The sequence below is a fragment of the Molothrus ater genome, chromosome 19 (assembly GCF_012460135.2).
Source record: "Molothrus ater isolate BHLD 08-10-18 breed brown headed cowbird chromosome 19, BPBGC_Mater_1.1, whole genome shotgun sequence".
Taxonomy (NCBI): domain Eukaryota; kingdom Metazoa; phylum Chordata; class Aves; order Passeriformes; family Icteridae; genus Molothrus; species Molothrus ater.
In genome coordinates this window covers 9,605,682-9,622,159 of record NC_050496.2, presented here as the reverse complement: position 1 = coordinate 9,622,159, position 16,478 = coordinate 9,605,682, and the positions used below count along the sequence as shown (strand labels likewise).

At 41.0% G+C, this 16,478-nt stretch overlaps 1 protein-coding gene across 1 annotated transcript in view; it reads left to right on the top strand.

Moving 5' to 3' along the window:
• The window catches only part of PRKCA (protein kinase C alpha), a 149,325-nt gene that overhangs the window by 80,823 nt on the left and 52,024 nt on the right, over window positions 1-16,478 (top strand). The window contains 2 exon segments of the mRNA XM_036394402.2: window positions 12,096-12,207; window positions 12,927-13,055. Coding sequence (XP_036250295.1) covers window positions 12,096-12,207; window positions 12,927-13,055 — 241 coding nt within the window.

The following is a 16,478-nucleotide window of genomic DNA, read 5'->3' as shown; positions in this document are numbered from 1 at the left end:
TACCTTTTCTGAATAGAACATAAGATCTTTCCAATTTTTTATTTCCTCTGTGGCAATATCAGCCTGCAGAGCTCGCAGCTAAAGGCTGAATCTAAGTGATAAATGATGCAACCAGCAGACAAGTGTCCAACCTCTTGTTGGCAAATTAATTACAGTTGTAATTACAGTTGTCATTGCAGGGACTCCCAGTACGTGTTTGGTGACTGAATTTTGTCAAATGAGGATGGAGCCAAAATCACACAACTTCTCCCCTTTCTAAAGGGAACAAAAAAGCTATTTATTTATTAAATTAAAGCTTTTAATGTATTTTTCACTCTTTTTTTGGTTTTTTTTTTTTGGTCTGTTGCTCATGCATATATGTTTTCTGTATAAAACAGACCTGGTAGCACTCAAGAGGATGAACTTTAGCAGTGATGGATGACAGGCACAGCAGCATTGAGGACACCATAAATTTACACTGGCTGGGAGCTCTCAGGCTGAGGAGGAGGAGGAAAGAGGAATGTCTGCTGAAGAGTCTTACTTGACCTGTAAAATCAAGAACTGTTACAGTCAGTGTCACAGATGAGGATTCTTGGAGAGTTTGGCTGTGGTTTTTTTAGTTTATGTTCCAAATAACAAGGAAAATGAAATATTTATAAAGGTTCATGTTGCCCTAGTGTGGGTGAACACTGCAGTGTTTTCTGCAGCAAGATCTTCATCATCAGAGGCTCCTCTGAGGGATGTTCTTACCCACAAAGTGATTTCTGAGAAATAAAAAGTAGGAATCACTGTGCCAGCAAAACGTTTCTGTGCAGGCTTCCTTCCAAACCCAGAGCCTTCAGTGTAATCTGGGAAGCTCCTTTACCATCAACAGCCTTGAGAAAAACACTCTTATTAAGGAAGGAGAAGGAAAAATGCTTATTACTGAAATTTGTGTCCATGGATTGGTTTTGGGATGGGCACACTTGAAATAGCTGGGGGAGGAACTTGCCATGTTACTAAATGGTTTGGTGAAGCCTTTCTATATTTCCTTTTTTTTTTTCCCCTTTGAAGGGGGCAGAGTTAATTGCCAGACATAAAATATTTATAGATTTCATTATAAGTCATTGCTAAATGCTGTGAGGACTTTTCCTGGTGCTGTGAAGCAGTTCAGGCTCATCCAGCCTTGGGAGCAGCACGGTGATGGCAGCCCTGAGGAAATCCTTCTTCACTCCTCTGATGTGATTAAACAGCCCTTATTGTGTTCAGATTTTTGATTAGAAAACCTCAAAAGGGTCAAATTCGACTCAAGGGACAGATTTGTGTCAATTCTTATTTTTAATCTGAGTGTGCCCTCAGCAAAACACTTTTCTCCCTGAGAGTGGCATCGAATTCTGGGTTTAAAGCACAAAGAGAGCTGCCAGATGTTGGTGGATCAGGAGCCTGTGCTTAAAAGCCTCTCCTTCTTTCAGGGGTTTTACTGTGCATCATGAACTTTTTTTTTTTCCAGTCTCAATATTGTTTTCTGAATTTTTAATTGGCTAATAAATAGCAACTGCTACATTGGCATGGAAAAATGTTATGGGCCAGACAGCTTGGCTGGGATCTCTGCCATTGTAAGGTCAGGATCTGAGTGCTAAAGCATGTCAGAGCATCTTGCACATTCACTCTTAGCTGCCTATTTATGTTTTATACAGAGGAGTAGGATTAGTGACTTTCTATGAAGAGAAATACTGACTTCCCTATAGAAAAGATCCCAAATGTTCTAAAAATACTAATGAGTCTTGATGTCTGTATTCCTTGGTCTGCAAAATTTAATGTGCTTGAGTTACTTTTCTGAAGAAGGGTTATTTAGACATATGGAAAAACATCTGTTCCATGCAGAAATAAATAGTGTTTGAGTGGTTATACAATGTAAAAGACCATCCAAGGACTCTGTGCCTGAGCATCTCCCATGGTGTGATCATGGCTATGATTTATTGAGAGCAGTGTTTTTCACACTGAGCTGTACATTTGGAGATAAACACATTCAAATCAAACCCTTCAATCATTGATGGGATTTGTAGGTAGAGATCTCTCATGGAATTTTTTGTCTCTGGAGGACAAAATTCTGCCTGTGTGGTGAAATGTCTGCCTGGTTTATAGGTGGTAACATTCATATCCATGAAAACACAGAGCTGAGATGCAGAACAGAACAGAGACATGGAGGTTTAAATTATGCATATTTTACCCTCCCTCCTGCCTTTATTTTGGTGCTTAACCAATGTATAAAATATCAGGCAAAAAATGAATTATTCAGTGAGTAACTTTGGAGGCAATTTGCTCGGGTGTTTCAGATTCATGTCTGTCTAATAAAGTTTGTCAAAGGGAAAGCAGCAGGCCACCCCACAGGTTCTTGTGTGAGGAAGCTGTTGAGTTGTGAAATTCTGACTGATTCTGAACTAAAAATTTCTCAGATTTTTCAAAAATCACTTGTTTTGCTTTTTTTTTTTTTCCCCCCTCAGTTCAGCACTGTGTTGCCATTGCACCAGAATAAACAGATGGGTCATTTTGTAAAGGGCAAGAAAATTTTAAAATGTATTTATTAGCTTGTGTGTGATTGAAACATCAATGTAGGATTCCAGTGGAGCATGTCCAGAAAAAAAACAATCAATGTGCCAGTTCCTAACTTGCTATAGAGGTTAAGGAGAGATGCAGAGCTCTGGGGAGTGTCTCAGGAGATGTTGTGTGTAATTCCCTGGGACAGACCAACTTCTCCTTGGATTTCCTTCTCACTGTGCAGGGAACACCCTCCTGCAGCACTCAGTTCCTACAAAGAAATCTGTAGAGCAGTTAGTGGGGTTAGCTCCAGCTTTTGGAGCACATGTTGCTGTGTGTAGGGATGCTGTTTGGTAGCAATGCACCCAGACACAAAAATGTTTTTCCTTGGAGATCTCCTGGAGCGTGCAGCTGCTGCTGTGGGAGGTGGGAAGAAGAGAAGGAGCGATGTAAATAGGTGGGTAAGGGTTTAGTGAGAACAAGTAAGGTGTGCCTTTATAAATTGGTGGGTTCTTCAGCATTTTAGAGGGGAAAACGGAGGAGGAGTGGGAAATGTGAACCAGTTATTACTCAGGGCCTTGCATACAGAATCAGCTCAGAGGCAGCAGCTCAGCTGCGTTCCCTACACGCGCTCACAGCGCCGCTCCCGCTGCGCTCTGGGGTTTTTTTGGCAAATAGTTTCAGGATTTTGGGCTGGAATCTATCACTTCATAATTGTAAAAACCTTCATTCAAACCACCTTAGAGAGGAGTAGCTGAGGGCATGTTCGGCTTTATAAATGAAAGCTGGAGTTTCTTTCGGTTTTGCCGTTGGCTGCGGTCAGAAAGTTTGGGGTCACAAAGGCTCTTTCTGAAGCTTTAATTTGCCAGCAGTGAACTTCATTTAGGGCTGGGACTGCTTCCTAAAGGGTGGCTGGAGCCAGGCCCATTTCCCCCAGAATTCTTGGATCGGTGTCCATACAATTCCCTGGAGGAACAGCATCCAGCTCCAGCACATGTTGAATTGTTTGACCCAATGCCTCTGCCCTCGGGTCACCTCTTGGGCAGGGAAATGGGGCATTCCAGGTCATTTTTGTGATTTTCCTTTACCTCCATTCATTTTCTCTTGAAGGAAATGAGAGATGGATGATATAAGCTCCAGCTGAGGATAATGAGGAAAACCAAAGTTGTATCATCTCTATCATAAGCAAGTTGGCCAGTAATGAAATATTTAAGAAATGATGGGAAGGTCTTGTACTCAAACATATTGAAATATTTAGGGAGTGATGAGAAATTATTGTACAGAAATATTAATGTAGAATAGTTCTCATGCAGCCTGATGTCACACAATTAAGACTTTATCATTGCAACCAGCCCCATTGCAGATCCATTGGAAAGCACAGAAATTGTAATTTGGAATTACAATCCAAATGCATATTGGATGTAAATGTAAAAGTAAAAGTATATACAATATTCCAAATTACAATCCACTGTAATTTGGAATATTGGACAATTGACCATATGGAGAAATAGCAATACTCTTCTATACAGCAGGAATTTATTAAAATTACTTCTTGCTTCTGATCAGTTTAACCTGTATTTTGTAACATGTATTCAAGGTGTAAAGAGTACTCTGTGTTGAAAAGTGTACCTGTTCAACAAATTAATTAACAAATTACAAAATTATAAAGCCAGTAAATGGGGGGGTTTAAGACACGGACAGTCTCTGGTTTTGTAGAATTCCTTTTGAATCCAGATCCCTGGATTTCATCTTTAGTGAAATATCTGTACACAGTAACAGGATGGTGAGTTGTATGTGAAACGAACTCTCTCTACCCTTTCTCCTAGTCATGAATAATTTTCTAACAGGATCTTTTGTTTGTGCACTTTCTGTAATTATACTGCAGTTTCTTCATTAAAAAAGAATGAAGAAAAAATAGCCAGTAAACAGCGAGTCCCTTCCGGATTTATGTGTCTTGCTAGTAATTAGGAAATTACAAATCCCTGGGAGTAGAGTCATGCAGATCTTCTTTCTCCCTTTGCCAACTCAATCAGTTCTGTTCTATACTAGAAGAACATGAACAAAAGGCAGCAATCAAAATCAGTTGATTCAATGACCACCTGTTTCTTTTAATTAAAAATAATAATTTTCTGTGAATTCCAGGAGGGGACTGAAAATTCTGCCTTTGAATCATTTTGAACTCTGCTCACGTTGTGCTCTTCTGTACAATTACAGAGAAGAGACAGTTGATTGAAAAATTTCAATTTTCTTTAAAGACAGTTTTTTTCTGTTTGTGTACTTTCTTAATTCTCTTTAAAGTAATAAAGAATAAAAGTGGTCTTATTAACACAAGAGGAAAAGAGATTTTTGTTGTCATTTTTTGCTGGGGTGTCATTTATAATCATGAAAGACTTTTCTTCTCCAGCACTTGAGAATCATTCTTCATTTCTGAATGTCATCCCAACCCTCGAGGCCAGGGAGGAATGGCTGGATTTTGAACTTGCTGTGCTGCAGCTGCTTTCAGGTGCTGAGGCTCAGCAGGGTTTGCAAAGGCTAAATAATCTGTATTTTTGCTATTTTTGCTTAGTCTTTATTTCCCTATCCTACCAGTACCTTACACTGTTACTGTAGAGTTGAATATAACTCTATTTATGCTCTGAACACCTCCCAGTATGTTCAGGTTTCCCATCCTGCAGGTGTCACTGGATTGAATGAATGAATGAATGAATTCTCCAAGTTATTCCTTTGAGTCACTCTGAACTTCACATTCTGCCTGGAGGAAGGTTCCTGGAAAGAGCCTGGGTGTAATTCCTCACCAAGGAGGAAAGCACACTCATGCCCTTCCTTCCTCCTCCACTGCAGGAAGGAGCTCTTGGTGTGTCAGCCTGAAAAAAATTTATTTGGGTGCTTGGCAAGTGGATTTGGAGGAGAAACCCCATGAACCAAACCCTGCTGATTTGCCCCACTTTGAGCCCAGTTTGGCCTCAGGAGTCTCAGGGATCCCAGCCAGCCTCAGCCCTTCTGGGATATTTTTGATTTTGAGGTCTGATCCTTTATTTCACTTTTCTGAAAGCAATAAAACTTCTCTGCACTGCAGCTTTGAGAGGGAAAACATCAAACAAGCTTTAAGCATTTCTAAGCATTTCTACATTCTGTATTAATCATTCCCAAGAGTCTCAGATTCTCTTTGCTCCCAGTCTCACTCAGCCAGGGAAGAACAAACCTGGTGAGCAGTTAAACAAGGACTTTTTCCTCTTCCTTGCTCCTAAACTCTGATGGCAGAAACCCTATTTTAAACCCTGGGAGTTATTTCCAGTAGACACATCTGGTTCCTTGGCTCTTGAGGCTTCAAACCTGAAGCTGTTTTCTTGAATTAACAAGCAGAGCAAATCACCAGTCAATATTTTTGTTTTCTCAGTGCAGAAATAAATAGCAAACAGAGGAAAATGTCTCAGGCAGGTGTGGTCTCTGAGCAGGATCCTGGATATTGTAGTCACTGCTTGGAAGGTGTTTAGAAAAACTGGAGACCTCCAGAACTGAGAGGGAAATCTTGCCTGAGGACAGTGTGGGCTGAATGTAGGATTTGGCTCTGTACAGAGCAAACCACACTCAAACGTATTCTCAAGTATGTTTTATTAACTTGGTGTTCACTTGGGGAAGTTGGAGCTGTTTTAAGGGAAATATGTGCAGTACAAATTGCAGTGGTTTCATTGATCTGCTGCAGCACATCCACGCTGCTGAAGATCTTCGGAGGGGGGACGAAGGAAGATGTGGGATTCAGTGGTGCTGTCACAGCAGGGAATGGTTAAAGGCTGTGTTTTCAAGTGGGGAAAACACCTGCCAATCCTTCTGGGCTTTTCCCTTGGTAAAGAGGAACAGTGACCTCCTGTCTCTTGTAACTATTTGTGAGCTGTTTTGCATATATGGAATGTATTGTCACCCCTGTTTTCAGTAGAAACACAAACATGCCACAATTTGTGCTACTGACATTCAGGAATTACTTTTTTCTTTTGTCTAAGTGAAGTAGTTTAAAAGGGTTGAGCTTCTTTTTCGTGTACACCTTTTAAATTAGTAACTACATATATATTTTTATATATATGAAATTTTGACTGGGAATGAAGAATAATCTTGTGGTTCTGTTATGGAAATGCAGTATGGAAATTTGGGTACATTTGCATTTCTTTACACAAAATTGTTCTTTGTTGTAGTTAGGCCCTGATACAACCTGAGGACCTCACAACTCATCTGCAGAATTCCTCTAAGGTTTTTTTGTAATGAAAAATATAATTCTCTGTTTCTCTGAAAATGTTTTTACACTTGCACTTTTGCATTTTCTGCTTCTTCATGATGACAAAAATAGCTGTTCAGGTAGGGAAAAAAATTCTACCACCAACCATAGGCAATTTTTAATAAGTTAATCTTATCTCCTGCCTAACACCTTGTTAACATTCATGTGTTGGCATTGTGACTGAAAATGGTCCTTTTTCCTCACTCCTCAATCACCAGCCCAGGCTCTGGCACTGACAGGTCACAGAGCCACAGGATGGTTTGGGTTGGAGGGGACCTTAAAGCCCATCCAGTGCCACCCCTGCCATGGCAGGGACACCTTCCCCTGTCCCAGGCTGCTCCAAGCCCCAGTGTCCAGCCTGGCCTTGGGCACTGCCAGGGATCCAGGGGCAGCCAAGCTTCCCTGGGCACCTGTGCCAGGGCCTGCCCACCCTCACAGCCAGGAATTCCTTCCCAATATCCATCCATCCCTGCCCTCTGGCAGTGGAAGCCATTCCCTGTGTCCTGTCCCTCCATCCCTGTCCCCAGTCCCTCTCCAGCTCTCCTGGAGCCCCTGCAAGGGGCTCTGAGGTTTCCCTGGATCCTTCTCCTCTCCAGGTGAGCACCCCCAGCTCTCCCAGCCCTGGGATCATCCTGGAGCCTCCTCTGGGCTCTGTCCAGCAGCTCCAGCTCCTCCCTGTGCTGGGGCAGGGCTGAGGCAGCTCTGCAGGTGGGATCTCACCTGCTGCCCATGCTGGGATCTGAGCCCAGGGCAGGGTGGATCCTTGGCCCTGCTAACACAGTTATTGGCCCAGCCAAGCTGCATCCCATGAAAAGAGCTCCCAAGTAATAAAAAATCTGATATAAAACCTCCAGTGCTGCACCATCGCACAGAGTGGGATTTGGATGTTTTCAAATTAAAGGCAATGTGGTGATTTAATGCCTGCAGAATTATAGCAGGTTCAGTGTTGCTATCAGGGGGAATAAAACCCTGCTCAGAAGGGAGCTTTTAGGCAGAACTGTGAGCTGGAGTGCTCCTGAGCTGTTCTGTGCTGTGGAAGGCACAGTGTGACATGTGCTGTTGGTTAACCATGCACTTTCAATTATTGCACACCCCCGCCTCAGAGGCACAGAAACCACGGAATGATTCCTCACAGGGGGGTGCTTGCCACTGCTGTTCAATAAAGGAAATGGGCTCATTTGTGCTAAACAAAGGGAGAAGGCAGGCATGGTGGCAGGGGGGCAGGATGGATCTCAAGGCAGTAGATAGATGGAAAAATGTGTGGGGTTTGGGGAGATGCCTCTGTGTTCTTCTGCTTCCCTCTGCTGGAGTGTGGCAGGATTCCTGGCTGAAGCCCTCTGAGCTCTCTGGACAAGTCATTTCTGCAAACTCATTATTTATTTTGTTTCTGCTCCACTTTTGGGTTTTTCAGGCATTCACCTGGTGCCAGTGTGTGCAACCCTCTCTTGCTGGGTCCCTCCCTCTGTAATCACATCTCAGCTTTGAGACTGATGGATAATATTCTGATTTTTGCAGAGCTGTGTGGGGTGTAGATGCCTGCTTCATCTTTATAGGGATGCTACACCCATGTGGGTCATTGCAGGCTCTGAAACCCCAGTCTATTAGAAAGCATACAAATACAGGGCTAAATTTTTGCCAATCAAAGGTTTTTCAAAGAAAAATATCTAAAAGTCTGTGATGTCAATTGCCCAGAAGTTTTTATCCCATTTAATTACACTGTATTGCATTAAGTTGTACTTACTAAAATGGAGGACTGGAGAATGCACATTTTAGCAGGAAGATAACACAAAGTTTAATAGAGCACATCATCCATCACTGCTGAGCAAGTCCTTCCCACTGCTTTCCCAATGCCACTTTCCCCCCTCAGAACTTTGATGGATTGTGGAAACAGAAGTAGGTTTTCCCTTTAGAGTTTCACAATTAATCTGTGCCAAGTTTAATGCAAAGTTCAATTCTCTTGCAAATAGCAGCCATTATTTGGCAGTTCATCTGTCAGATCCTGGCTTGGCTCCCTGTGTTTACTACAAAATGGGGCTGCCAGCTCAGCTTTGGAGTTATTGAAACTTTACATTGATGAAAAAGGGATATTTGAAGAAAATTTACAGGATATTTCCTTTAGCTCCATAGTTTGCCTTTAGCCAAAGAAATGCTAAGGACAACATGATTTCCTCTATGATGCACATAAGTTCATTAATGCATATTTAATACTGCTAAGTATGAACCTGTATTAACAACTGATAAAATAATTGCTGTTAATAGAAGCAATTACAGCTGGCAATGTAGTAATTATTATTAATATGATTGCTTATAATTAAATATGAGGTATAGATTCAAGGGTAGTTCTGAGTGCCTGAGAAATCCTCGTAAATATGGAAATAAGATGAAAAGTTTTGTCATCTGTGATGGGTGGATAGTGATGTCTTGGCTTTCTCTAGATGGTCTTGGGCTTGCTTCCTAAATAAGAATACCTTCTGGACTTCAAGTTACCAAAAAAAAAAAAAAAACCAAACCAAAAAAACATGGGATTGAAGCAGAAAATAGGATAAAACACTGATGAAGAGTGTACTCTCTTATGTGGCAGGCTTTAAATGTTTTTTAGGACATTCTATTAAAGGGATCTTTAAAGAGAGATTTCCTACAAAGTTTCCAGTTCAGGAGTAGTTTTGGTACTATTTTCCATTGTCCTCTTCTTGTTATGAAGGACTTTGTGTGTGCATATAGAATAATAATAGCTAATAATAGTCAGAACATTTTGCTTCTCCTTAAAAAATCTAATTCATATCAAGATTGTTGATCTGAAAGGCCCCACAGAGGAATTTTCAAACAAGGATAGAAAACTAAGATTCAGTATAGAAAGCAAACACTGATTCAAATTTTATGCATTGAGTCCTGCAGGGCCAACTCCAAAGTTTGATCCAACTTGATTGATTTATTTATTAATGTGACTGGGTTTTTTTGTTTTCCAAGAATGCTTTTCCTGGGATTTTGCAGCCACACAGAGCTTTGTAGTCGGGCTCTGAAAAGCAGCCCAGCCCTGTGCAGAGTGCAGAACATTGTCCTTACATGTCACAACATTTGTAAGCCACACACACCCCTGCTTAACTTAATTACAGGAACATGCCATTGCTTGGAATGAAATAATTTGGCAGTGTTCCATAATTTCAGTATAATATGCAGGTTCAGTGTATTTAGTAGACATTGACTGCAATAATTTCCCATAGCTTGGAATGAAATTATTTGGTAGTGTTATATAATTTCAGTCTAATACACAGATTCAATGTATTTAGTAGACATTGAATGTAATCATTTCCTTCCCCTCTATACCATTACTTTATACTCATAAATAGCACTTGTGCCAGATGTCAAACACAACTTTAAAACTCTGTTTATTCAGTGTCATTCTTAGGAGCTGTGCCTTTTGTCCTTCTCAGCCACAGATGTCTTACCAGAGTCATGTTTAAGTGGAGATATTTATAAGGCAACAAGTCCCCTTCTGTCATCTAAACAAAACAATTTAGGGAAGAATTAACTTCCCAACTGTGGTTTAAATTGTTTGGAAGGCACACAGTCAGTGAGCCACCAGAGAGCCCTTCTGCACAGCCACATTCCCATGACCCTGAGCCACCAGGCCTGTTGCTGAGCCTTTAATAAATAATGAAACAGATGTTCTCTGGAGCCCTGGCTGTCACTCCACTGAGGTTCACTGTGTTTACAAAATAAATACAGTTGGTAGCAGTTTGCATTTCGTGTCTCTGTTACAACGAGCAGAATTATTCAAATAGTTTCAATTTCAATTTGTAATGGAAATTCTTCACTTGTTATCCTGGGTGCTCTGTGATTCCTTCCATACAGTGAAAAGTGGTCATAGATTCACTGCAAAACTCAGAATCAATACCAAAATGAATCCTATGAAGAATGCTACCAAAACACTAAAAACCTTCACAAAGGGTAATATGGCAAAATAGTAAAATTTGAAGGTAATGTTTTGCCCTCTCATAGCCATATATTTGTGAGAATTACTAAACAAAGCTCCCAAATTTCTTCAGAAAGCACTTACACTAGAGAGATCTTTTCATTTTGAGGAAAGAGTCAGCAGGTTTTCCCTTTTGACTAACATGCTGGGCTTCCCTTTTGATTTTTTGGAAAGCTTTGATAGGCAGGTAAATTTTAAAAATCAGTATAAGACAGTTTAACAGTTCTTAGCCAATACAAAGGTATAATACAAAATGTGGACAGAAGGGAAACATTTTAATTAATTGTTTTGCAGCTGTGTTTTCATTGAGGGTGTTTCAGCCCTGGCATTTCATGATTTCCAAAGTCTTCTGAAAAGAATGTTAGCAAGGATGCATTTCAAACCCCAGTGTGGTTTTTAATGAAGAGTCACTGCTCCCCCCAGTTTCTGCCCTAGGCTGTGCAAGGATGGTTCTGACTAAAGTGCAGCTGGAGCAGCTGGGAGGGGTCATAAAGGATTTGAGGAGAAAGAGGGTGTGCACAGGACAGGGCCAAACCCACGTTGGCTTTGGCTTTGCACATCTGGAGCTCTGCAATGAGCCTGGCATGGGTGAACACATGGAAGATGTGGTTTCTTCCTCTGAAATAAATGTTCCTGGTTTTCCAGAGGGGACCCTTACTCCTGCAGAAACAGCAGATGCCTTTGGATGTGTCAAGTGTTTGAGTGATTTGGGTGTATTCCCTTTCACTGGGCCTAAATTAGGAAACATTTCCAAGCTGTTGGTGGCCTTAAAATGTCCTCACTCTTAAGTTTCTCTGCTCAAAAATCAGATGGGAGCAGCAATCTCTGTAAAATGTTTACCATGTGCCAAGTTAGAATTCGTTCCCTTTCATTCACAACAATAGAGATTATAAAGTTGCAGCATTTCAGGATGATTCCATCTGTAAAATCCTGATTTTACAGTCATTGGACTGTGTTCCAGATTAGCCCATGAACAGCTTCTTCCCAGTTCTCCTGCTGTATTTTGTGTCACATTTCAGAACAGTGACAATACCACTCTGTAATTAGTCTGTGAGTCTTCAGCCACAGACTGAACACTGCCATTAAACTTTATGTATATGAGCAGTCAGTAAATGAATTTTAATGTCCATAAATCATGGGAACAAGCCTGAGCTGACACATTTTTTCTTACAGCACCATAAAAAGGAGAATTAGGAACTGAGGTAATATGCCTGTGCCACTGAGGACAAGCTACACACTGAAACATATTTTCGTGCAGCATAATTTGCATAGCTGGAAAGCTTTTGGTATTTGAAGTAATAAATTAAAGGTGTGTCAATTTATCTTTCAGGACTTAGACTGTGTTTGCTTTTCCTGCAGGACCCCAGAAGCAAGCACAAGTTCAAGATCCACACCTATGGGAGCCCCACCTTCTGTGACCATTGTGGGTCCCTGCTCTACGGGCTCCTGCACCAGGGGATGAAATGTGACAGTGAGTGAAGGTTCCTTCTGCTGCCAAAGGCTGCTCTAGAAAGGGAGTGGAAGCCCTGGATAGCAGCTTCTTACTTCATTTCTCTGGAAAATACAATTTCAAATGTCAGCTATTTATAGTGCTGGTATATTTCAAGTGGATATTTCAGGATTATAATAACTTAGTAATTAAAATCACCTCTTCTGCTGAGAACATGGTGTACTCAGTTTGATGTGGCTGAAGAGCCTTTGTCATGGCAATTTTGAGAAAGCCTCTCTTTGGACTGTCTGGGTGAATACACTCTCAAAGATTGGAATTTCAGTTCAGTTTGTAGTCAAGGTCTGGTGTTTTCCTTGGGTTTAATTTGTCTTGGAAGACTCCCACTATCAAAAACTAATAATCAATTAAACCTGCCTTCCTTCATTGCTGGCGTGAATGCTCTGTTTTCTTAGTCATATTCCCAGCAAGTCTTTATTCCATTTTCATTTCCCCCCCCCCTTGCACTTCATTAATGATATATTTATCTTTCTGAAGTAGATGATTTTATTTTCTGATGTATTAACCCTCTACAGAAAGTATTGCAAGATGGGAACCAGCCATGGCCTTTGGTTGAAAACCAGGCAGCTGTAATCTGAAAGTCTTGCCAATAATTAAGCATTTAGTCTTAATTTTCACTTTTATTAAATTTGCACTAGATTTTTAGCTTCTCATGGGTGTCTGAACCATTTTTATGTCCACAGCCTGTGACATGAACGTTCACAAGCAATGTGTGATAAACGTCCCAAGCCTCTGTGGCATGGACCACACAGAGAAGAGAGGAAGGATTTATCTGAAGGCTGAAGTCACTGGTGACAAGCTGGAAGTTACAGGTAAACAGCTCATTTTGGAGTGTTTCAGGTTTTACAAATGTGTGATACACCCTGTGAGTTTGTGCACCTTGGTCAGATCTTTGTGCAGTAAAGCTGCTGATGGAGAATTTCCTTCCAGAAGTGGGAGGATTTCATACAGCAGGGCTTTGGGTTGAGAAACTCTATGAAGTTGTGTTCATAAAAATAAGTAGAAAAAAAATAAATCTGTATAAACAGCTTTAAAAACTTGGAAATTTTAGTTAGAAAATTTGCTATATTGTCAGTTTTCCTTGTCAGGAGCAGCCCAGCAGGATGAGTTGCTGCTCAGGAAGTCACCCATCATCTTCAGAGCATGAGAGATACACTAAACCTCCATCAGCTGAGGAGTTGTTTCCTGTATTTGAGAGTATTGAATAAACAAAGGCAACTGGGCTTCAATCCCAAACACTACTCCCAGTGAGTTTTAAAATAAAAAAGATAGTTCTCACATTCTGTAAGTTTAAGGTTACCAAGATGGGGAGGAGGCAGAGAAAGGAAGGATGGAAGGAGAGTGAGGGTGGCAGTTCCTTTTCTTGGAAGCATTTCTCTGGGGTTTGTGAATAACCTGTGGCTGTGCACACCCAGATGTGCACACCCACACCCCCACAGACCCATCCCAAGCCTGGAATTCCAGAACACGCTCCATGAAACCAGAACAGAGCACAGGGCTTTCATTGCTGCCTGTTCGGTGTTGTGAAATGGAATTGATTTCAGGGGCAAAGTCACAGCAGGACAAAGTTGGAGGTTTCTTAGAACATCTCCTTTGCATAGAGAAAATCAGACCATCACTGAATTTTCATAGCTTCCAGACCCAGCAAACTCCCCTGCTGACATTATTCCTCCGTGGCTTTGTTCTCTCTAAATCCAAATACCTCCATATTCTCCTGTCAAAGCCTGTAAAATGCATTGAAAAGGAGAAGTTTGATAAAATTTAGTTAGAAAGGATCAGAATAGATCCCAAGTGATGCTTAATTGTGGCTTAACTTTTCAAAGAGCTTCCTGTCAACGTGGGAGGGGGAAATTTGTCCAAGGTACTGTCATTAGCAGAAGGTGGTTTCACTTAGTAATGAGGCGTTTCAGAGATGGTGATGCAGCTTCTAAAAGTAATTGTACCATGAGAGGGAATTAATTTAAAAATCATCCGAGTGACAAAATTTAATATTTGCTTTATTCTGGGCCGCTTTGCAGCAAGGCTCTTAAATATGGCTTCAACTTTCTGCAATAATGCACATAATTTGACAAATAACATGAGCTTATTTCCTGATGATTCAGTTGGTTTTTAATCCTTTTAGGGACAAAAACGTTTATCACAAGTCATTGTGGAACCAAGGCAGTGTAAAGAGATTATACAAACAAGGATTCTTTTAGTTCACACTTTTATTTGAAAAGGTCTTGTCTGAGAGGTGAACGTGGTAAAATTGTAACAGATATTTTACAGGTTTTCTCCACAGGCTCTTTTAGGTGTGAGTGTACTTGGCAAATGGCATTTCTATTGTGTTTATAAATAAAACATTTCCATCCCCCAATTAAGTAGGTTTCTGGACAACAAGAAGAATGGTTATTATAACTTTGTTATGTATAAAACAATTGCAGTGCTGTTGTTGTGGTTGAGGCTTGTCAGCACTTCCAGAAATGACAATTGTCCTGAAAGCAAGCTGCTTTTTTTTTGTTGTTTTTTTTACATAAAAAATACCATATGGACTGAGCCAAAATGACATTTCAGGTGCCTTTTGTGTGTGTTTAACTGAAAAGGAAATTAGCAATTGCCACTTCATGGACATATTACAAAATGCAAAAATATTCTCCTAGAATGCCATTGCTTCTAAAATACAAAATTTGTAAGGATTTGCAGTTCTCAGTGCTCCCAGGCACAACATCACTGCCTTTAGCTTTGGGAAAGGAGGTGAATGAAATGTCCAGGAGGTTTAGGAACAGCAGGAAAAATAATCAGTGATTGACTTTTTGGTTTGAGCCTTTGTCTGCATCTTTTTCAGAGGAATTGCTCTGTAGGTGTTGAACTCCTCCAGCTGAATTCCTCAATATCCCTGCTCTGCAGCCTGTCTGGGTTGTTAATTAGTTCCTGCTGATTCCTTCCCAGCCAGCCTTGATTGAATGCAAAACATTCCAAGCATTTGTGCTGCTGAAGGGGACCTGCCCCTGGTGTTGGTGCAGCTCCAGGGGCGTCCCAGGCCTGCCAGCCCCACCAGGGCACAGCTGCAGGGTGGGGTCCTCTGGGGGATCCTGTTTGCATCTCATCTCTTCTTGATCTGTGGTTCATCTGGCACATCCCAATTTCTCTTTTCTCCTTCTGTGGTGCCTTTTGTTTCCAGTGCACACACACTGAGTGTTTTCCTGAGAACATGTCGGAAATTGGGCTGGGTTTTAATTCCCAGTGAATTCTAGGAAGGAGCTGCCCAGTGGCTCCCTCAGATTATTCACAATCTCCAACTTGGCAGCTTCTGAATGGAATTAATGGTGGGAATAATTCAGTCCTGTGTATAAACACATTTAATTCCAATTAGTGAAGTCAGATCTTCAACCCAGGTGCATCAGTGTGGACACCCAGGTTTTTCTGTGGCAACTGTAGAGACTCTGCAGCACTTCTTCACAGAGGAGTTGGAATTTTGGATTGATATCCTGTGATATCAACTGATACCAGTGGTTGATTGATATCCTCTGCCATAACCTCACCATCTTCTCCAGGGCTGCTCAACCTGCCCCATTCAATGCTCATTTGTGCTGTAATTCTTAAACATCAGTGGTTTGTTTTCAATGGTTGAGTTACTTGCTTGAGAGTTGAGTTGAATATTAATAATTTATGGCACTTGCAGTACAGAAATGTGGTAGTTTTCTTTTTATAGAAACACTCTTGCATATTTCTGAAATCTCTGAGTTCGTGACCCTTTCACAGGTTGGATTGACATGGGGGGTTTGCTCTTAAGCATAGTAAAGTGCTTTTTGCTATTCTTAATCTCTGCTTTTTACACTGAATTTTCTTCCTCCTGATGCGTGCTAAAAGTTTTTTCACTCTTACATTTACTGCTTGACCCATCTTATAATTTAGGGTTCTTCTGAGTGAGCTCGTAGGTGGTTAAATCACAGTTCTGATTTTTTTAACTTTATTTTTTGAATTATTTTTATAGTGAAAAAACAATAACCTTTGAGAGAAAAAATAACCCCATCTGGTGCACTGATCTATAAAATGCTGCCATGATATTGAGACTTTAAACTGTGACCTCTCAGGCGCTGGAAGTTGGACATGACAGCAGCTGACAGGGAGGATGTGCCCTCCTGACACTCATTTAGAGACAGGATGGTGGTGACTCTGATTAAAACACATATAGGCACAGCCCAGAATTTCCAAGGGGGTTTTAACTGTGTTTTCCTAAGCTGTCAGAAAATCTG